Source organism: Emydura macquarii, unplaced genomic scaffold (genome assembly GCF_026122565.2).
Source record: "Emydura macquarii macquarii isolate MOO-44397 ecotype Brisbane River unplaced genomic scaffold, CSIRO-AGI_Emac_v2 contig_573, whole genome shotgun sequence".
NCBI lineage: Eukaryota > Metazoa > Chordata > Testudines > Chelidae > Emydura > Emydura macquarii.
Window position 1 is genome coordinate 1,407,890 of NW_027130710.1, and position 22,010 is coordinate 1,429,899.

The 22,010-nt window shown below is 56.9% G+C and overlaps 1 protein-coding gene across 4 annotated transcripts in view; it reads left to right on the plus strand.

Moving 5' to 3' along the window:
• OGDH (oxoglutarate dehydrogenase) overlaps positions 1 to 22,010 on the plus strand; it is a 145,525-nt gene that overhangs the window by 54,407 nt on the left and 69,108 nt on the right. For 3 of the 4 annotated variants that reach the window (XM_067540334.1, XM_067540331.1, XM_067540333.1), the window contains 15 exons: positions 1,310 to 1,489; positions 3,045 to 3,173; positions 4,147 to 4,326; positions 4,962 to 5,114; positions 6,463 to 6,565; positions 6,929 to 7,057; positions 7,711 to 7,861; positions 8,179 to 8,306; positions 8,430 to 8,608; positions 9,255 to 9,326; positions 10,393 to 10,515; positions 11,858 to 11,930; positions 12,400 to 12,563; positions 12,915 to 13,069; positions 13,539 to 15,752. In XM_067540334.1, the coding sequence (XP_067396435.1) occupies positions 1,310 to 1,489; positions 3,045 to 3,173; positions 4,147 to 4,326; positions 4,962 to 5,114; positions 6,463 to 6,565; positions 6,929 to 7,057; positions 7,711 to 7,861; positions 8,179 to 8,306; positions 8,430 to 8,608; positions 9,255 to 9,326; positions 10,393 to 10,515; positions 11,858 to 11,930; positions 12,400 to 12,563; positions 12,915 to 13,069; positions 13,539 to 13,659 (2,040 nt within the window). In that variant the 3' untranslated portion in view covers positions 13,660 to 15,752. Of the gene's footprint in view, positions 1 to 1,309; positions 1,490 to 3,044; positions 3,174 to 4,146; positions 4,327 to 4,961; positions 5,115 to 6,462; positions 6,566 to 6,928; positions 7,058 to 7,710; positions 7,862 to 8,178; positions 8,307 to 8,429; positions 8,609 to 9,254; positions 9,327 to 10,392; positions 10,516 to 11,857; positions 11,931 to 12,399; positions 12,564 to 12,914; positions 13,070 to 13,538; positions 15,753 to 22,010 lie in introns of those variants that run through there. The other variant, XM_067540332.1, reaches the window with a different exon arrangement.

Below are 22,010 nucleotides of genomic sequence, written 5' to 3' on the forward strand. Positions count from 1 at the left end.
TTTGATCTACATTAATAGCTTCTTGTGAAACTTTAGCAGCCTCTTCAAAGTAGTCTTGAGAGTCCAATGAATTACAGATCTTGGCTCTCCTGTAGCCACTACTTGCTGTCAGAGATTGCTAACAGGCTAGCGAGACTGTTTCTTGACAGAAACTGGGTTGATCTGTCCCTATCCTATCATGAGCTTTTAGGTCAGGCGTCCCCTTTTCTTTCATCGCCCATGTCTACACTGACCGCGGCAAAGTCGCCGCCGTCAGATCGACTTATCTGGATTGACTGAGTGGTCAGTGAAGACCCGCTCAGTCGATCCAGAAGCCGACGCTATTAATCCACCCCCGCAAGTGGCGCAATGCAGTGAAGACGACGTGCAGAAGAGAAGCGCAGCAGTCGACAGGAGTTACGCAAGGTCTCTGCGTAGTTTGCGTAACTCCCTTCGACTGCCGCCGAATCGCCGGGGTAAGTGTAGACCAAGCCATAGTATGGATCACTTGCCCTCTAAAGTGCGTTCTGATTTGTGACCCCACGCCACGCGTCTAGCAGCTGTAGTACTTCCTTGCTGGGGGGCAGGGGAAGTTTTGTGTTTATTTGTGCCCTTTTTTACAGTTACACAGTTTTACTTCACCCGTCCCAATCTCTTCCTCCCACACAGGGAGTTTATTCCCACTTCTTCCTGATCTCCCTCTTCCAGACCCTGCTTCCTCTTCTCTCTCTTCTTTCCCCTGCCCCATCCACCTCCCTTGCTCTCCCCAGACGCTTTCCTCCCAGCCCTTCCTTGCCTCCTTTCCTTTGTTTAGTAATGCTACCTCCTGGCTGCTCCTTCTCTTCTCCCATCCTCCAGTGCCTGTGATCTTCCCATCTCTAAGGTATAAATGGAGCATACTGGTGCTGCACCGGCCCTGGTTACCAGCTGCATTCTGTGCTGTTAAACTTGGATGCTTACAGCTAGTAGTAGTTAGGTACCCACACAAGAGTCCTGACTTGGTTTCAATGGGAGTAGGATTGGACCTTAAACAGTATCAATGATTTTCACCTTTTTGGCCAATGTTTTGGGCCCCTCTGAGCTGCTGTTACTTGGCGATACCAGCAAATCCACACGCTCCACGAGCTCAGTGTTTCTGGTAATTGCTACTCTAGCCGAAGAGCTCCAAGTTCTTGGCCCTTGTATACTCTATGCGGTACTAGCAGGTGCTGCGTACCCACGCTATGAGCCTGTGAATGACAGGGAGGCATCAAGGAGTCCTGCTCTCATCAGAAATCTTCCCAAGCTCTGCCACCCATGCTCCTCTCTTGGCCCTGATCTTTCTTTCCAGGGCTCAGGAGATGTGAAGTACCACTTGGGAATGTATCACCGGAGGATTAACCGTGTCACCGAGAGGAACATCACCCTCTCCTTGGTGGCAAACCCCTCTCACTTGGAGGCTGCAGATCCAGTGGTTCAGGGCAAGACGAAAGCAGAACAGTTTTACTGTGGGGACACTGAAGGAAAGAAGGTAAATGGCACTGAATATCTCTGATCCAGCGTCCATTACATGTTGTTCAAACTCTGCTCGTAGCTGATTGAAGATAGGCAGATAGCTCTGTCAGGGAGCCAAATTAGCCAAAGAAATCCATGTTGTTAATTTGCCATTCCAAATTTGCCCAGAGATCTGGAATACTGTCACCACAGGAAGAGTTCTGGTCACATGTAAAGCACCCTCTCCTGTTCTCTTCCATCAATGGCCGGTATTCTGACCCTGCTTAAAGAAGAGTGCCCCAACTTAGCTGATCCATAGCAGCAGCAGGAGTAGTGGGCTCAGCCAAAACATCCTCTCGGATTTTGGGTCTCTTGGTGTGAGGAGCCAGATAGAAGAGGCGACTGCACAAATCCCCCATTCAAGGGAAGTTTGGCACCTCTGAAAATGGGACTTAAGTTGTTGTAACTTGGGCACCTAAGAATTGAGGCATCCCAAATCAGTGGCCATTTAAAAACAAAATAATCAACTCTGCAGCAGCTAGATGCCTTGATAATGTTCTCAGAGGGGCCAGGGATTGAAATGGGAGGAAATATTGACGTCAATGAGCATGGCAGAAGGCTGAAAGATGCCATAATTAAGCTTAATATAATTTGATGAACTGGGATAAGCAAGTATTTGGTGGCTGTGTTGGTGGATTGAAGGAACAGACGTCACCATTTCTAGGTGATGCGAAGGGAGTTAACTCAGACTGAGAACCACTGGTAGTTACTTTTGAAGTCACGGAGAACAGCAGAAACAAAGAGCAGCAGAAAGGGTTGGAGAAAAACATCTGTGGTGCAGATCCTCGAAAAGAAAAATAGAACGATCCTGGCAATTTACCGTCCACTAACCCAGTCTTGTAAAAAGACACCATGTGAGTGACTGGCCCGTGACCAATAAGAGACATGGGCTTATGTGGATTTATCTCAAACTCTTCTTCACTTTGGTCAATTGACTAAATGTAGTGGAAGTAGAGGACGCAGAGGATGGAGGATCTTCCTGTTTCAGTGAATTTGATGAAGTGCCTCCTTTATTTCAGATATCCTTGTATCTTTTAGGCACTCTTGGGGTCTGGAAAATGTCTTAAGGCATACTGTAAAATGGGGTAATGGAACGCCCCAGTGAATGGGCCAGTGAGAGTAGTCCGTGGGAGTGGGGCTAGCCCCATTCGGAAGGAGTGGTAAACAAGCAGATAACTGCAAACACCCCCCCAAGGATAGAGAAATAACACTAAGGAACCTCGAGTGGAAGTAGCGTGGGAGTCAGGCTGGAATGATCCTGACTAAGACATTGGAGATGGTGAGGGAGGATCCCTCTTGTGGTAGGAGATGGCTGAAAGAAGTAAGAGCCTGAACCCAACCAGGTGTGATCGTGTCTGGGTCAAGTCCTGGCACCATTGCACTTGGTGGAAGTTCTGCCACTCTGTGTGGCCAGGAGTTGCTTGTCTAGAGGCGTGTTGTGCAACGGGAAGTCACTTCTCTTCAGCATTAATTAAATGTGCCCAGAAGCCAGCAAGCCACCAGCCTTCAGTTTGGTCCTCTTGTCCCCACAGGTGATGTCCATTCTCTTGCATGGAGATGCAGCTTTTGCCGGGCAGGGGATAGTGTATGAGACGTTCCATTTGAGTGACTTGCCGTCCTACACCACGCATGGGACAGTTCACGTGGTTGTGAACAACCAGGTAAAAACGGGGCCCTCCGCTGCAGGCCTGGGTCCTTCAGCCCCACTGATACCTGCACCTTTGTGAACGCGCACTTGAAATGCCCGGGGCGGGGAGAATGGTTTGGTGGTCTCTGATGCATCGTGCTGGTGTGCTAACAACGGTAAGCGTATGTCAAGGATTGTTTATTCCTAGCATTGGGACACTGCATCAGGGTCTTCTCCATGTAAAGCGCTGCTGTGCTGTACCTGTGAAACTCCAGTTACGGTTCAGGGCCAGGGTTAGGGCTTCTGGGGATGTTCATAGGCAGATCCACCTGTTTGAGCTTTTTATATGGTCTCTCTCTGAAAGAGTTTTCACCTGTCTTACCTCTCACAAGCGCTGTCCTTGGCGTGGACTCCATTATGCTCTGCCCAGGTGATTGACTTCCCTCTGCTGAGCAGACAGTTAAAGTCAGAACAGTGCTAATTTAAAACTGACCCGGACAGCTTCTCTAGCTAGACCAGCGTAATGCCGGGGCTCCCTTTATTGGCCTGGGAAGCTTTCTCCCATATTTTAACCTCCTCCTAGGAAAGGTGTTAGTATGTCCTTGTTCTGTGATCCTTACCTCTGGCTGGAGCTATGTTACCTGGCAGGTGAGGCAAGTGTTTTAAAAATCCCTTGTCCTCAATCATGACAGCTCCTTGGTCTAGCCTGACATGGAAGCAGTGTGGCCTCGTGGTTAGAGCAGGGACAGGTAGGTAGTTGGGAGCCGGCAAATTTATGCCCACCTCTGCCGCTGACTTGCTGGGAAACTGTCTGCAGCTCGCTTAAAATCTGTCTGTTTTCCCTCTATAAAGTGGAGGAAGCTCTTCCTTCCCCAGCTTTGTGTGAAGCACTTTGAGAAGCTCAGAGAACGGGCGCGATCCGATTGCCAAGCATAACCCTTTTCTAGATCACTATGTATCCACCCTCTGTTATTTTCCATGACTGTCCCCAATTGTTCTGTCTCCAGATCGGATTCACTACGGACCCTCGTATGGCCCGCTCCTCTCCGTACCCAACCGACGTTGCCCGGGTGGTGAACGCACCTATTTTCCATGTCAATGCGGATGACCCAGAGGCAGTGGTGTATGTGTGCAATATAGCCGCACAATGGAGAAGCACTTTCCACAAGGACGTGGTGGTGGACTTGGTAGGTGATTGGGGCTTTGCTAAAATCCTGGCTCTGTTTAGTCCACTTCTGGGGAAATGACAAAATGCTCTTCAGATGGAATATAGGAAGCATCTTGGGCTGTCTCCTGGTTCTGGGTTTGTACAGCTCCTAACGCAGTGGGGCCCTGGGCCAGGATTGTGAGGGCTCAGAGGTGCTGTTGTAATCCAAATAATAAATAATGATCCTCTTGTGCTTGCTTGCGCATAACGCTTTGTGCTCTGGCAATTGGGGGGGAAGGCATCTAAAGAAATTCTTAAGCGAAACAAGGCACTGAAAACGTTACTGTGTTGTGCTTGAAGAAAAGGAGACGCTATTTTTCCTGTAACAGAGCTCTAAAATATTGGCAGCGTCTGTTTTTCTTTTAAATGGGGATGAAACCATTCCACGAAGTCATTCGTCACTCTAGTTTTGCTCCACTGATTTCAGTGGAACCTACTCCTGATTTACACCAGTCTACGTGAGATCAGAATCAGGCCCTCTGCCTTTAGGCTGTACGTGATTTTCTTCGTCATGGGTACTTCCCCCACACAGATGAACATAGAGACGACTGCCTTTTGAAAATAGGGATTAGAAGTTGGCTATTTCTGATGACTTTCTTTCCTTCAACGGCCTAGGTGTGTTACAGGCGGAACGGTCACAACGAGATGGACGAACCCATGTTCACCCAGCCGTTGATGTACAAGCAGATCCGGAAGCAGAAACCTGTGCTGCAAAAATATGCCGAGATGTTAATTTCAGAGGGGGTGGTAAATCAACCGGAGTATGAGGTACGGTCACTCAGGGCTTTAAAAGAAAGACGCAGTCAGTGATGGGTCACAAATCCTCATCGAGCTAGTTGGTAAATGAGAACGTTGAATGGGCGGAAATGCGAATTGATGTAATGCAAGAAGCAGGTGATGGTTACCTGCGCACCATAGCTGCAGAGTGTGACTGCTCTCCTCCCCGCTGACTGCGGTGTAGGGCCTTGTCCTGAGGGGTCTGGGGAGGGCCGGACTGAAGGGGTGCCTAAAGATCTGCTGATGTGTTTGGAAGGAAGGAGCTTGGAGTCAGATATCCAGGAGGCCTCAGCACTTGTTGCTAGCATTTTACAAGGCTCCCTCGACTACGGAGACTAAAGCTGTTTCTGAGAGTAGCATGAGCCTATCCATGCTACTGGTTAGCACCTGGCTCTTGGGCAGAAAATCCCTCTCTGCACCAGTCCCGGAAACACACTGACTCCATGTAAACCAGTTGTAGCTAGTGTCGTTCTGATCCCAGTGTGAATAAGGCCCGTGGGTCTATCTACACTTCAGATGTTACCGTTGTGGTCACCCACTTACACTACAGTAGTGGTGCCAGCATCATTCCCCTTCCCCCTGGCAGTGTATCTGGGACACAGCCAGAATTAACTGTGTTTGAGCCGCGTTGTAGTCTTGGAGTGAAACTCTGGCCCCACTGAAGTTCATGGCAAAACTCCCTTTGACTTTATTAGGGCCAGGCTTTCACCCTTGGATTTTAGCTGGGCTCTAAACATAGTTCAGGAGCACAGGGGACTTGTGGCTCAGGCTTGCCTTTACTCCCGGATCAGACAGCATGTACCTGTACTCCTCACGCAGTTGCTGGCATGGTGTCGATGGGGCCTAATTGAGAAGTGTGTAATTCCACCTCTGAAGCATTCTGACCCATTGGCTGCTTGTGGCATTTCCCAATGTCAGGGACCTTTGGGGTGCTCCGCTGGAACTGGTTTTATATTTCATATAGCTTTGGCGTCAATGAAGGACATAAGCTCGTAGCCTGGCCACAGCCAGCACCAGGCGGTGCCCTGGCCACGCTGAGTCCATAATGTCGTATGTCAGGCACAAGCATGGCTCTCTGCTCTCTGGGGAGGCGGTCTCCTGGGACAGCTCTCCCATATTGCTCAGCAGCAGCCGTGAATGTGGTGCGAGGAACATTCGTGGCCCAGGCCTAACTGAGAAGTGGGGATAGAGTTTAAAGTGCCTGAAGAGGAAGCGGGTGTGAAAATGCCTGCTCCGGGATCCCTGTAGACTTGTGCTGAAATGGAGAGGGTGTAGACGCATGGCCTCTCAGCCCGGTGCTCTCAGTAACGATATTCTGCCCTATTGCTCTGCCTCTCAGGAGGAGATTTCCAAGTATGATCGGATCTGTGAAGAGGCCCACGCTAGATCAAAGGATGAAAAAATCCTACACATCAAGCACTGGCTGGATTCCCCCTGGCCTGGTAAGTAACTAGCACTTGCCTGACAAATGGCCACAGTTCAGGAACCATTTCTGCCACCAGTGGATTAGACCTTTGTCTCCTGTGGCAGATAAGAGCTGTGTGTCTCCAAGCATATGTAATGAAGAGAGTGGGAAATACACCACTCCAGCCTGGTGAAGAAAGCACAGCCCTTGGAGAGAGAGGGGGGACTGTATCCATGTGTGGGCTTGGCACTGCAGATCTTCTGGCAGATGTGGAGCAGCAGAGGGTTTGCTCTGTATCCCAGATCCCCTTCCATAACAGAGAAGGGCATGTGCTCAGTCTCTTACTGTAGAGCCCGCCTGGCCTTCACCAGGTCACGGATGATCTCTCCTCCTTCTCCAGGCTTCTTCACGCTGGAGGGCCAGCCCCGGAGCATGACCTGTCCCTCTACTGGTCTGAATGAAGAAGACTTGATCCATATAGGCAAGGTGGCCAGCTCGGTGCCTGTTGAGGATTTCACTATTCATGGAGGTACAAATGTGCTGGAGATGATGCCCCCCCCGGCACCCCAGTCTCTGTGGGTTGATTCCGTGTAGAGCTGGATGCTGCGAGTGAGTTGTTCCACCACGATCTAGAGGGAATCGTGGTCTGTGGTGCTGTAGACAGGCCGCAGGCCAGCCTGGGGAGTAAGGGTCTGCTCGAATGGTTAACCGTTGGAACAAACAACCAAGGGAAGTGATGGATTCTCCCGCTCTTGGTGTCTTCGAACAGACTGGCTGCCTTTCTGGGGATGCGTTAGTCCAACACAAGTTGTTGGGCCAGGGAAGGGGTAACTGGATGAACTCCCCTGGCCTGTATGCTGTACAGGACGATGGACTAGAGACTAATGTCTCTTCTGATCTTAGAATCTGTGAATAAACGGGGACTTTGTGTGGTGGTTCAGACCCAAAACATGATGTTGGGATGGGGGTGGCCACCTGAGTGCTAATGAGGCTTCTGAAGGGGTTTATCTGGCCCCATCACTAATATCTGAGTTGTTCACCATCTTCAGTGTATTTATCCTCTCGCACAGACCGCCGACGATGGGTTGGTAGCGTGAGCCACGTTGTCCCAGCATCAGACTGCACCACGCGGAGCTGGAGTTGCTCCCACGCAGGCTGCAAGCTGTGTTTTGTTTTCCGCAGGTTTGAGCCGGATTCTGAAAACCCGCGGGGAGTTGGTTAAGAACAGGACGGTAGACTGGGCCTTAGCAGAGTATATGGCGTTTGGCTCCCTCCTCAAAGAGGGAATCCACATCCGACTGAGCGGCCAGGATGTGGAGAGGGGGACGTTCAGGTAAAGCCGGAGGTTTCATCTTGTCTCTTCCCCTCAAGGGGCTGCTGGGCGGGAGTAGAAGAGGCCAGGCTTAGGCTGCCGGCCGTGCTGGGGCTCTGCTAAAACGCAAGCAGAGAGCCCACAGGTGAGCGGGCTTTTTCACACCAGCGGTGTTAGCATGGGCAGCTCCTAGATACGACAGGGATGCAGCTGTGAGCAAAACCTCTCTGCTAAAGCAGCATGGGCCAGGTGGCCACTTGCACGCAGGGCACTTGCCCTGACCCCTTGGTTAGGGCAACACTCGAGTAACGTTACCGCTGGCCGTTGTCTCCTCACAGCCATCGTCACCACGTCCTGCATGACCAGAATGTAGACAAGAGGACCTGCATCCCCATGAACCATCTCTGGCCAAACCAGGCTCCTTACACCGTTTGCAACAGCTCCCTGTCCGAGTACGGAGTCCTAGGTCAGTGGTGCCGGAGAGTCTCTGCCTGGCTCGCGATGGCCACAGGGGCTAGTTAATGCCGGGCTGTCTGTGCCGGGTGCTAGCGGATCGGGCACCTTCACCCTTCCTCTCTCGCCTCTGCAGGTTTCGAGCTGGGCTTTGCTATGGCCAGTCCCAACGCCCTGGTGCTTTGGGAAGCCCAATTCGGTGACTTCCACAACACTGCTCAGTGCATCATTGACCAGTTCATCTGCCCCGGCCAGGCCAAGTGGGTGCGACAGAACGGCATTGTGCTGCTGCTCCCTCATGGCATGGAGGGCATGGTAAGGGTGCACTCGCTTCCCATCCTTCTGGCCAGCCCTGCCAGCTCAATGCCACGGTTCCCGTAGTGCCCAGGGATTGCACAGACCAGGTCTCCATGCACCAATCACCTGGGAGCATTGGGGTAGCCCTAAAGTTGGGGGATCCCCCACTTCTTTATCACTCACCTGGTCTGTATCAGTCCATGTCACTGCTTCCCATAAAGCTGTGTGTTAACAGCCTGCAGAGGGGCCTGGGCTCCATGAGGCTCAGCGGGTGGGATCTGGAGCAGTGTCAGCCCTTCTTGTCGAGCGTACAGCTGAACGGGAAGGGATTCGGAGCAACAGGGCTTGGCACGGGCTTGTTGGGGCTGGCGTAAGGGAGTGCGGAGTCCAGTCATCAACGCCAGCACTGAGGCGGGTGCTGGGAAGGAGACAGCTGCAGCTGTTGGACCTACTTTGTAAAAATCCAAGCTTCTGTGCTTGTAAACCAGAGCGAAATCCTGTTGGGCAGCACATACCAAGGTCTTCCTCCAATAGTGGCGAGCATCAGCTGGCCTTACGGCCGGCCGTGCTGCGTGGCGTGGAGCACTCTCGGAAAGAAGGCTGGAGTTGGCAGGGAAACTCACCTGTGCTGTTTGCTTGACCTCTTGTTTGGTTTTGCCCACAGGGTCCCGAGCACTCGTCGGCCAGGCCAGAGCGATTCTTGCAGATGTGCAACGATGATCCAGATGTCTTCCCGGTAAGCGTCTGGCTGTGCTGAACTCACCCTTTTCCCCTTTGGGCCTTTCCCATCCCTCCCCTCCTGCATCGTGGAGCATTTGCTCTGTCCCTGACTCTGATCACTACACGGTAAAGAAACCGCTCTGGGGGATTTTGCAGACGGGATGGTAACACATGGAACAGTTTTACAGAGCGCCTGGATTCTGGGCAGCAGGCAAGGGAGAGCAGGAGGCAGGAAGCCTGGCTGTGCTGGTGACTCAAATTTAATATCTCCTGGGCTTTTCCTGCCCCCTCTTTCCTCGGCTTCTGCCCTTTCCTCCTTGACTTTCCCCAGAAGCTGTCATTAGTCACATCCATTGCTCTCAATGCCGTTTACTCACTCGTATTAGGGAGAGAGTTCCCGATTCCATAGCCAGGGGTTTTATCCGAGTACTTCAGAGTGTGCTGCAGAGCTGTGTGCAGACATGACCGCTCTCCTGCGCTCAGCCTGTCCTGGTGCCATGCAGATCACTGCACAGCTGGCCCATGCACTTGGGGAGGCAGTCCCTTTTGGGGCCGGGGACACTGAGGCAGTAAGAGGCAGTGATGGACTAAAAACCCTTTACACAAAGGACAGTATAAAAGGGAAAGCGGAAAGTTACACGGGTCCAGGATTTGCTGTGTTCATGCCTGAGCATGCTCCTAAAAGCGTCGCAAGGCAGAGAAAGCAACGGACAGTGTCGATCTGGGTTCCAGTGGCTTGCGAGACCAGCTGCTAAAATCCGACCTCCGTTGAAACAAAATAACTAAAGTGAGGCGCTTGACTAGGCTTGACTTTTAAGAGCCGATATCTCCCAATGTGCCTGGGCTCGAAACTATAGGTTGGGCTTGCACTGACTTGTTCAGGGCTGCTGCAGTCAGCCAACCACTGGTCCAGGGCTAGTGATCAGCATGAGAAACTCTTGGCCCACTTGTTGGAGCACTGCAGTTGGCACTCGTGACATCTCTCTGTTTATACTACAGCTGATTGCCGATGTAAATACAGGACTTTAATGTGGGACACCTGCGGTTTTGTCTAAACCCTTTGTACTTCTCGTGTGCTGTAGAAACTCGATGACTTTGACGTGCGCCAGCTGTACGACTGCAACTGGATCGTTGTGAACTGCTCCACTCCAGCTAACTTCTTCCATGTCCTGCGGAGGCAGATCCTCCTCCCGTTCCGGAAACCGGTCAGCAAGCGCTTGATACTGCCCTGTATGGGACCCGGTCACGCGCCGTTGTCTTGTAGCCCAAGTTCCAGATTAAAGCCAGTGCTTGGCGGGGGCCGTGTGTGCTGGTGCCGGGATGATTTAGGACCTGGATTTGAGGCTAATTTCTCTAGTGCTCCACTAGGGCCAAGCACATTTTCCATCAAAACTGTTTGTTTTTCAACAGAAAATTAAGATTTTGACAGAACATTTTTTGTAAAATGGCTCTTGCTTTCCATGCAAGAAAACAAAATTTATTGTCAAAATTAAAAAAAAAAAAACTGAGCACCCAAAAACTAAACTATTTCAATTCTGGAATGCTGCCGCAGTGCCTCATGGGACTTGTAGTTGAGGTGCTTCATGTTCTTTTCTATGAGCTGGATTCCCCAGCCAGACTACGTTTCCCATAATGCACCACAGTCCTATGAAGCCCATGGACCATGGCCTGTCACCAAGAGGTGTGACTGTGGTGCATCATGGGAGATGTAGTCCAACCAGTCTATAGAGAAGAATAAGTGTGTGAGGCACTGAACTACAACTCCCATGGGGCACCACAGTGGCATTTCAGAATTGAAATATTTTGCCCAAAATTCCCCTTTTGGAAGGGGAGGAAACCCAGTTTTCTGAGCAGCTCTGTGCTCTACCTTGGTCTGGTTAATGGAAAGGCATTGACAGGCCCTGGGAAAGGTCTGTTGCCATCATCATTATTCAGAACAGCCAAACAGAGCCAGGAGCAAATAGGGAAGTCCTGTTAAAGTCTGGACAGCTTGTGCCTGCTGTTCTGTTACAGCCACTGTTATAGGTTAGCTGTATAGTACCGAGCACAGTGGGGCCCTGTGATTGGCACTTGTTAAATAACCATGTCTGCCAAGGTTCAGTTAAGCTCTGCCCAGACTGTTCTTCTACCCTGGCAGCAGCATTTGTGAGCCCCCTGCATGTTACTCTATGATGAAAGGGCTCAATGAGCAGGTCCGGTGCAAAGTGACCCGCAAGCAGACCAGCTGGCAGTGCCAGAATTCTGCACGTCGCTTCATGTTGCCCTGCCCCGTCTTCAGTCTTTCTCTCAGGCCGGCATGGGAGAATTTAGCAGATTCTGTGGTCCCTGCCTGGGTTAAATGTACAATTCATCCCTGGCACCTGAATTAGGAGGTGGGGAGGAGCAAAGAGGGAACCAGCTGACCAGAGACAAGGGGGCGTGCAGGGGGGTCTGTAATCCGGCTCTTGCTGGCCGTGGCGGGGAGGATGATCCAGTCCAGAACGTGCAGTTTGTGTGCTGCAAAATCCGTTTCCAGCCCCTCCTGATTGCCTGGCTTTGCTTTTCCAGCTGATAATCTTCACTCCAAAGTCCCTGCTGCGCCACCCGGAAGCCCGGTCCAGCTTTGACGATATGCTGCCAGGTATGAAGGGCACGGGGTGGGGGCCTGGCAGCACTTCCCAGGCGTTGCTGCACAGGGAGGAGAGGCTGAAAGCCAGTAGCCAGCGGGGTATGACTCGCATCTGGCCGCCACACCTGTGACGCTGGCTGGAGGGTGAAAGCGAACCGGAGAGATGCAGAGCAGGGTTCATGCCACAAGAGGGCAGCGTCTGCCTCCTCTGTACAGCACCCAGCCCTGCTTCCGGTCGCCCTGCACACGTGAGGGTCCAGGATGGCGCCAGGACAGACGGCTTCCCCTGTCTCTCTCTGCAGTCCCCGGAATGGTGGGGCCTCTAGGCCTTAACCATCTCTGAGCTTGCACGGTCCTGCAGGGATAGCCAGTCCCGCAGGATCCAGGCCTGTAGCTGGCCCGCATTAGCGTTCCTCCACCCACCACATGCTGCCCCTGGGGTGCTGGGACGTGTCCCCCACAGCTGTCTGCTCTGCTACAGGCACTAACTTCCTGCGCATCATCCCGGAGAGCGGCCCTGCAGCCCAGAACCCAGACAACGTCAAGAGGGTTCTCTTCTGCACCGGGAAAGTGTACTACGAGCTCACCCGGGAGCGCAAGACCCGGGAGATGGAGCCGGACGTGGCCATCACGAGGGTGGAGCAGGTGAGCGTCTCTGTACCCCGGGGGGTTCCCGTAGCCCAGGAGTCCACAGCCGGTCCCGTTGCTATCCTATGCAGGGGCTCCTTCCACATCCCCGGGACCCACGAGGAGTTTAATCCATGACGCATCCGCTGTGGTTCAGACGCAAAGCGTTTCCGTCCGTTAGCCCCACTCCCTTTAATGTCCCAGCCCAGCCAGGGAGCAGAGCAGAGATGGAAATACGCCATCTCTGCCCCTGACAAGGGACGGAAGGGGGAGCCACTCAGTCCTGTCCCTTCACTCGGAGCATGGGTGACCTAGAGGAGAAGCCGCACAGCCCCCCAGCGTAACTGAGCCCTCCCCCTTCCCCTGCAGCTGTCTCCGTTCCCCTTCGACCTCCTCCAGAAGGAAGTGCTGAAATACCCCAATGCCGAGCTGGTCTGGTGTCAGGAGGAGCACAAGAACCAGGGCTACTACGACTACGTGAAACCACGGCTCCGCACGACCATCGACCGCGCCAAGCCCGTGTGGTAAGGGTCGCCTCTCCCCGCCGCCACGTGCTGATGGCAGCCGTGCTGCGTCCTGCTCTCAGAACTTCCCCCGGGCTAGGCGGCGTGGTGTGCTGCCCCTGGTGTCAGTCCCATGCGGGAGCAGCCGTGGGGCTCTCTTGGGTGGTCCTGGTGCTTTCATTGCACGCTCTGCAAGCCGGTGACTGCGTCCGAGATCCTCGGTGAGGGACAAGGGCTGGACGCGGGTCAGCGCTGTGGCCGGCAGCCAGCTGTGGGGCAGCGCTGGTTGGTGGGGGGCTGGGCTTTGGGCAGGGGGTCTGCACATGCCATAGAATTTCTCGACCAGGTGACTGGTGAGATCTTGGCAGGCTCCAGCCCTCTCTCCTCCAGGCCGCTTCCCTGGTGCTAGACCAGGGCCTCAGTCCAGCATAACGCCCCACCCCTGCGCTGGCCCTTGTCTCAGCTGCTGCTTCTCCCACCCGTGCCCTAGGTACGCCGGCCGTGACCCAGCTGCCGCACCAGCCACTGGCAACAAGAAGACGCACCTGACGGAGCTCCAGCGCTTCCTGGACACCGCTTTCAACCTGGACGCCTACAAGGGCTTCTCGTAGACCCAGCTGCAGCACGCTCTGTCTGTCTGTCTCTCGCTCACCCCCCCGTCTCCGTCCTTAACTACAGACCTTGTAAACTAAACGCCCACGCCTGGAGTCCTTGTCCATCGCTCTAGCTTGTTGCCTTTCACTGACCTCCCTTGGCGGGAAGCTTGAGTTTTAACTCCCCGAGGGGCTCCAGCCTGCGGGCTGGCTCCACCTTACCCTGCCCCCAGATCCCTCCCGCGCCAGCGTGCTCAGGAGATCCTCAGCTAGCTTCTGGCCTCAGCCTACCCCTTTGCTGGGGGCTGCTGCTCAGGGCGGCAGGTGGCATTGTCAGAGCCCAGCCCACCCCCTCCAAGAAACAGAGTAGCTACGTTGCAGACGGGAAAGCTGCCGCCATCAGTTTCTTTCCTCCAGAAGGAGGAGAACGTTCCCTTTTCCTTCTTGGGGCGGTTCCTCCCCAAAGATCAGAGCTCATGTGGCTAATGCCCTCCATAGCTCCTGGCCATGGGGTGTAGCCCTGGGCTCCCGGCACTGCTGGGGATGCAGCCCCCTCCTGGCTGTGTAACCCCAGATCTCTCCCACCGTGCATCCTGCACCCCCTACCTCTCCACCCTGCCGCCCCTTCCCTAGGATCCCTGGGGGCTGGGTTTTCAGAGCCCCGTGTGCTGGGGAACTGCCATGACCGAAGAATGGGCACTTGCTGCTTGGCTGGGCGTGGCCCGGCTCTACCCCACAGCGTGACGGAAGCACTGCACGGGGCTGTTGGCGCGGCAGGCTGGGGCTGGGCGTTGTCACTTTAAACCCTGTCCTCGCCAGCAGCCGATTGTCTCCAGCGTGACTGGCAATGGGGGGCTGGTTTTCTAAACATGGCTGCAGGGGGGCGGGGGTCCGAGTTTACCCTGCAAGGCTATGGAGCCTGGGGGAAAGCTCTGCTTACTGGGGGTCCCCCGCCCTTCTTCCTTCTACCTCCACTCCCCAGCCCTGCCCCAGAGCAGAGCCCCTGCTCTGCTGCTTCCCATCCGCACCCCGGTAGCTGGGCCCAGGCTGGATTCAGGTGTTTGAAGATCGTGTCCCAGGCTCCGCGTGGGCCCCCTGCCCTCCAGCCCTTGCAGGAGAGCCCCTCAGCCCCCGTGCTGTCTCCCTGGACAGCTGGCAGCTGCCCTGCCTGCTGGGGGGGACACAGGATGTTTCTGACTCCACGCCTGATGCATCCTGAACCCCACTGCTCCCTCTAGGAGCAAAGCTGCTGGCCTGGTGCCCTCCCTGGCTCCCAGCAGTGCCCCCTACCATGCCCCTCTGGGCAGCCCATTCCCCCAGCCTGGCCAGCTGAGCTCCTTGTGCAGGCGCTACATGCCATGGGGGCTGCTCTACCCCGGCCCACGGGCCCTGGCTCCGTGTCAGCTCTGCTGTTACCCAAGCCCCTGTGGCATGGCTGCCCGGTGAGCCCTCAGCCTGTCTCCCCCGGCAGCGGGCGCAGGGTCAGTGAGGGCTCCACGGCCCAGCCCTTCTTCCACCCCTGCTCTGATGGCAATTCGCTGCCCTCCGCATGCGGCGCTCGCAGGAGCCTGGCTCTGCTGATCTGTTTCAGGGCGAGGGCGGCCCTCGCCCAGCGGAGATGAACCCCCTCCCGACTTGTGGGGCAGCAGGTTTGAGACTCATCCCGGGCAGCTCAGCACTGGGAAGCCCTCCCTCCCTGGGCCAGGGGCTGGCTGTGTGTCAGCTCTCTGCCTGAGCTCTTTGCCCGGCTCTCTGCATGCTGCTCGTTTGCCCCCCTGTTGGAAAAACCCCCCTTCCCCTCCGGGATCGCTGCAGCTTTTCCTTCATCTCCACAGAAAACCCACTGCTTTGCCCTCTGCCGCTGTGCCCCCTTTGCTCTGCTGGCACCAGGTGCTGCCCCCCCTCAGGCTGCTAGGATCAACCCCCCCTCCTGGCCCCTTCCCAGCACCGTGGGCCCGGGCTGCTCGCTGGTCCTGGTTTCTCACTCAGACACTGAAACGTGCGGCTGTGAGGGGGAAAGGCTGCTCCCGGAGCGCTGATCGTGTTGTGCCAAAAGCCAGGCGGGGGGAGAGCGGTGCAAGCTGTGTTGCCCCCCAGGCATTACTGTGCCCCCCCCCCCCGCTCCCCCCAGCCTGACTTATTTATTGTGGTTTTAAAGAAAGAAAAGAACCGAGCGCGGCGCTGGCTCTGGCTGCCCCCAATAAAAGCTGAGGTTCTGCCATGGTGCGGCTCTGCTCCTGCCCCCCCTTCTTCCTCTCACCCCACAAGCTGCCCAGGGCAGGGGCAGCCAGCGCCTATGGGCCAGGCCTGTGCACCCCTCGTTCACCCTCGGGATCCAGCCTGCGCTGGGCTGCCCACTGAGCGAGCGGGCGTGTGGCCCCTGCTTGCCCAGATCCTGCCTCTGCCGTTGCCCTGGGGGCGGCTCACGTCCTGCACTGCCTGCTCCCGGCTTATGCCAGCCAGGGCCCAGCGTGGTGAATAGCCCACTGCCCCGGCCAGGCGTGGCGTCAGCCTAGCACCCCGTTAGAGCAGCCGGGCGCTCCCTGGCCCCAGCATGGCCCTGTGCTCCCCGTCCCAGGCAGCGATTGGCCTCTGGCCTCTTTCCTGCCCAGGCCTGGCTGTGGGGCTCAGGCAATAGTAACGTGCCCCCTTCTGTTCCCCCTACCCCGTGGGGGCTCCCTGGAGGAAGCCACAGCCAGGGGTCGCCCGACATGCCAGCTGTGTCCATTACAGGTCCCTGGTGCGCCACGGAGATGCTGTCACGTCTGGGGGTGGCCTGGGGCACGTCGGGCAGCGAGCCCTGCCCTGCCCGTGGTGCTGAGTGTCTGCTGGGGGAGGGACAGGACGGGAGGGGACTCAGCGCCTGGCTCCTTGTCCTCCTTCCCTTGGGCCTGGAAATCTCAGGGCCCTGTTCCCGGGGGCTCTGAGCGTGTCCCAGCGCCGGGGCCTGGCCTCTAGCGTGAGCTGCAGCCGCTCCTGCTGTTAGCTCTACCCTGGAGGCCCCTGGCCCAGGCACTGGAGTCGGCGGAGATGGCAGAGCTCCCGGCAGCTTCACGCTGCCCTCCGGCCTCCCCCAGAAAACGCGAGCAGCCCCCCAGGCCTCGCCGCTCTGCTCTTCAGCTGGCCAGGAGAGACGAGGCCCAGACAGCCGCTGTGGGCACAGTTCCGGTGCAGCCAGGCGTTCGTGGTCCATTATTTCATCCTGGAGGCCACTAGAGGGTGGCAGAACCTCGGCAAAGCAGCCGGGTGCCCAGGAACCATCTTCTGCCCGAAGCCTGGAGGAGGGGGCAGCTGGCTGGCTGGCAAGGGGCAGGGCTGCAGGCCAGGCCGGGGGGGCTGAGCAGCGGTTTTGCCAGAGGAAACGTGGCTGTTCTCTGGCTCTCGCCCCCATGGGGACATTTCTGTCCTTTCCCCAGACGTCAGAGGTTGGTGGCAGCGGCACCTCGGAGTTGGGCGGCTGCCCACTGGGGGACACGGGTTTTGGTGCTGTGTGGGTATGGGCCGGGGGCACCCAGGGCTGGCATCACAGGGGGCTGCGGGTCACGGGCAGAGCTGGGAAGCCCAGGGAGGGGCTAGCAGGGTGGGGCTGTGACTTCCATCCGTGGACGGATCATCAGTTTTCGTGGTATTTTGCTGGGTTCTGGCAGGTTGCAGAGGCCGGGCGCGCTCGTCGTGCTGGTGCAGCCCCTCCCTTCCCAGACCGGGAGCTGACACCCCCGTTCTTTCCCCTTTATATTTCAACCCCTGGGCTCTTCATCCAAAGCAGCACCTCTGCCCTCCCACCCGGGCTCTGGGGCGCCAGCCTGGGCATTCACGAAACAGCTGGACGAGAGATGACCCCGAAGCCCTGACGACAGCCGGACAAGGCAGCTAGTGAGCGAGGGGACGCGGGCAGGGGCGCCGGCATCTTCCAGCGGGACACGCAGGCCACCCCACGATCACTCCTGAGCGAGAGCAGAGCACAGAGAAGAATCGGGCCGCGGCTGCTCCGCGCTGACAGAAGAACCTGGACGGACGCGCGGAGGTTCGTAAAGGGAAGGCGCCAGGCCGGCTTCGCCCGGCATGCGGCGTCATCCGGACCGCTGCCCGGTGGGCGTGAGTGAGGAGAGGAGTCTGACTTAGGGACAGGGGTAAATGCCACCGTGGCGCCAGGCGGGCACAGAGCAGCAGGGCAAAGCGAAGACGAGCGGCTAGCCAGAGCGAGCGAGAAGTTTGAAAATACATCGGCACAGAGAGAGAGGAAAACTTCCACCGTCGAGACCAAGCGAGAGTTGAACCAAGCAGCTTCTCTCCCCCGCTGGCTGGGGCAGGGAGGCTACAGCTGGCGGTACGCAGGCTGGGACCGGTCCCCTCCGTTCGAGCCTTCGTTTTCCCAACGCTCTTGTTGCCTGCAGCGTAAGTGGAGGAGGAGAGGGGGGGTCTCCTGCTGCCCCCTCCCTTGTTTTATACTCTCCCTCCATGTCCCTGGCCCGGCCATGACCTGCTGCGCCTTGCTCAATCGCAGCGTTGTGCGATTCTCATTGTGTGCGGCTTGCGCAGCTCTCTCTCGGTGAATGGTGGATCTCTTGTGCACAATTCCCCCGCTGGTCAATGGTCCTTTAACGCCCGACGGGGGGGAGGTTTCACCACCCTTTTAGTCACTGCAGCACGAGCAACGGGCGTCTCCCAAGCTCACGTAACTTCTTACCCCATAGCTATATACGGAGTCCGACAGGACCGTGCGTTTCAGCAGATCCTGGCCTTTCACCGGCTACCTGGGAGAAGAGGCGGAAGCAGCCTAAAAGCCGAGCAGACAGCAGCAGACGCGCCGGTAATGCAGCCCTGAGAGAAAGCGTTTTGGGCAGAGTGCTGGCTGGAGAGGCAGGCTTGGATCAGCGAGCGAAGGAGCGGTCTCTTGCTGTTTGACTCCTGCAGTGATCAGGGAAACAGGACGTCCTAGCTAAGAGTTGGATCTGCTCCGTTAAAGACCTAGATTTTAGCGCCCAATTCTGCCTGACGCGACCTTGTGCAACTGCTCTGCTGACGTATTTGGAAAAGGAGCTGGGATTTTGAGGGGGCGCGTCTCTGCTGCAGAACAGCCGGCTTCTCCCTGCAGCCCAGATGATGACTTAGCGTCGTTGGGGCACAGAGTTTTTAGCGGCCCCCCCGGTCCCAAGCAGCAGCTGGAGACCCACGTCTAGTGGCACCCGCTGCCCTGCGCCGCACGGCTGGGGATTTCCTTTCTGCTGCACAAAAGTGGCTTGGAGTCGGTGTGGAAGCTTTTCTCTCCTATGTTCCTAGTCTCCCACCTGGCCGTTTGCTGCTTCTCTGTGCAGCCAGCCAGAAGTGCTGTAGGAGCAGCTAACAAGAATAAAAGACCGATCACTTAGAAGACAAGCCAGTGATGCTCAACCACCCCTGAGCCCAAGCTCACCATTGCACAGGCGCTTGGAGGGTACATTGCGGGGGCTCCCGTGCACCGGGTCAGTCATCCTCTTCCTCCCCGGACGAGACACTGGGGGCAGGCCCACTGGCTCCCCTGGACAACTTCCGGGCGCACCAGGAGCTCCTAAAGAGGGTGGTCTCCAACCTCGGACTAGAAGCGGAAGAGCCACAGGAGCAGACGGACGACCTGTTTAACATGGTGGCAGCGGTGGTGCCATCCCGCGTCGCCCTGCCGGTGCAGGAAGGGGTCCTGAAGCTGGCCAAGGGTGTCTGGCAGACTCCATCCTCGCTGCCCCTGACCTCGAAGAGGGTGAAGAGAAGTATTACGTTCCCGTGAAAGGGTTCACATGCTTGTTCACCCACCCTGCGCCCAGCTCCCTAGTGGTGGAGGTGGCAAATGAGAGGGACAGGCAGGGACAGCCTGGCTCAACCCCAGAAACAAGGGCAGCAAGAAACTGGACTTGTTTGGGAGAAAAATGTATGCTACTGCCAGGCTCCAGGTTCTGCGTCACCAGCCAAGAGGCATTGGTAGGGAGGTGTCATTATAACTTGTGGGACTCCCTCAAGCGGCGTGGGGAAGCCGTGCCTTGGATCAGGCCCAAGACGTCTCCCCGGTTTTGGAGGAGGGCAGGACAGTGGCCAGAGCAGCCTTACAGGCTGTCTCAGACGCGGCCGACTCGGCGGCAGGGTCCATGGCCTCGGGGATCTCCGTGCGCCGTTGCTCGCGGCTCCAGTCGTCCGGCCTCTCCCAGGAAGTGCAGCCGTCCATACGGGACCCACCGTTCGACGGGGCTGCCCTCTTCTCGGAGCAGATGGATGCGACGCTCCAAGGGCTTTAAGGACTCACGGGCAGCTCTGCGCTCGTTGGGTCTGTACACGCCCCAAGCTTCCAGGAGGCAGTTTCGGCCCAGCAGAGCCAGCAGCAGCAGCCCAGGTTCCCGACGCAGCGCTTCGGGGCCTACAGGAGTTGAGAGACAGAGAGAAACATTAGGCAGCGCAGGCAGGGCCCATCTTCTTCCTCGACCGCGCAGCCGCCTGCTTCCCGGCGCTCAGACAGGCAGTGACTCGCATTTGATGGTGCGCACGAGGGCAGCGTTCCAGCCTCATACCTGGATCCTGCCTCTCCACCTTTCCCGAACCGTCTCGCTCCTTTCCTCCCGGCCTGGGCCCATAGAACATCGGAGGGCTGGGTCCTGGGCACCGTTGGGAACAGGCTGTACCCTCCAACTTCCCTGGCCCCCTCCCCGCACCTTCCCATCCCAGTCCCTCCTCAGGGACCCTCTCACGAGCAACTCCTCCTACCAGAGCTGCGCAATCTTCTCGTGCTGGGAGCCGTAGAGAGGGTCCCGCTGGATATGAGAGGTCGAGGTTTCTACTCCCGATATTTCCTCATCCCGAAGGCCAAAGGGGGGACTCGGACCCATCCTGGACCTGAGGGGCCTAAATAGGTACATCAGACGGCAAAAAGTCCGCGTGGTTTCCCTGGCCTCTATCATCCCCTCCCTGGATCCAGGAGATGGTCTGCTGCCCTCGACGTGACGGACACATGTTTTCACATATCGATCTTGCCGGGTCACAGACGGTTCCTCAGGTTTGTGGCGGGGGGTTCCCGCTACCCGTTTCCAGCCCTCCCGTTTGGCCGAGGCTGTCCACAAAGGTGACTCAGGTCCTGACGGCCAACGCCCGCAATGCACTACATCAACAGACCGGGCCGCGCTCGTTCCTCAGCCCTCTGTCTGGAGGCGGTGGGTCCCTGGAATCTGGCAATAGGCCACAATTTTCCCCTGGTGGCCTCTCACCTCCCTGGGACCAGGAGCGCCACAGCGGGCCGGCTCAGCAGGTCCTTGGTACCTTCCCACGTGTGGGCTCCGCTCGTCAGTCGCCGACATGGTCTTCCGGAGGTGGGGGTGTCCCCACGTGGATCTCTTCACCTCCAAGGTCAACAAGAAGTGCAGCCAGTTCTGCTCCTTCCAGGGTCAGACGGCTTCCTCAGTCCCTGGTCAGGGGGGCTGCTGTACGCCTCCCCTCCCGTCCCGTTAATACGCAAGGTCCTATTAAAGATCAGGAAAGACAAGGCCAGGGTCATCCTCACTCCTTCACGACACTCCTGGAACTGTCGGTCGCCCTCCCCTGGAGCTACCACGGTGGCACGACCTACTTTTCCCAGGACCAGCGGCACCTTCCGCACCCGGACCTGGAGTCCCTCCACCTGCCGGTGCGGAGGTTGAACGGCTGAGCCTGGAAGAGGAAGCTGGCTCGTCTCAGGTGCAAACCGTTCTGATGAGTAGCAGGAAGCCCTGAATTTGGTCCTCTCTAGACTGACGGGGGCACCACGCGAGCCCATGGCAGTTTGCCCTCTTCTGCTACGGTCATGGAAAGTGGCCTTCCTAGTAGCTATCACATCGGCGAGGAGGGTGTCCGAAATCAGGGCTCTCACCTCGGAGCCGCCCGATACAATTTTTATAAGGATAAGGTCCAGCTGAGGCCTCACCCGGCTTCCCGCCCAAGGTGGCATCACAGTTCCACACCAACCAGGACGTTTTCCTGCCAGTGTTTTTCCCGAAGAGGAGAAGAGATGGCACACGCTGGATGCACGCAGAGCCCTGGCTTCCTGCTCAGAGAGGATGAAGCCGTTCCAGAAGTCCCCGCAGCTGGTCGTCGCGGTGGCCGAAAGGATGATGAAGGGCTTACCTGTCTCGTCGTGTCGAATCTCCTCCCGGATACCCGCCTGCACGCACTTCTGCTACCAGCTGGCAACGGTTCCCCTCCCGGCCAACGTCACAGCTCGCTCCGCCAGCGCGCAGGCGTCTTCTGCCGCATTCGTGGGGCGGGTGCCCATGCAGGACAGACGCGGAGCTGCTACGGGGTGGTCGGTGCCTACCTGCGCATCCCACTGTGCTAGCGTACACCAGGCGCGGGGTGACGCCAGATTCGGCAGGGCGGTG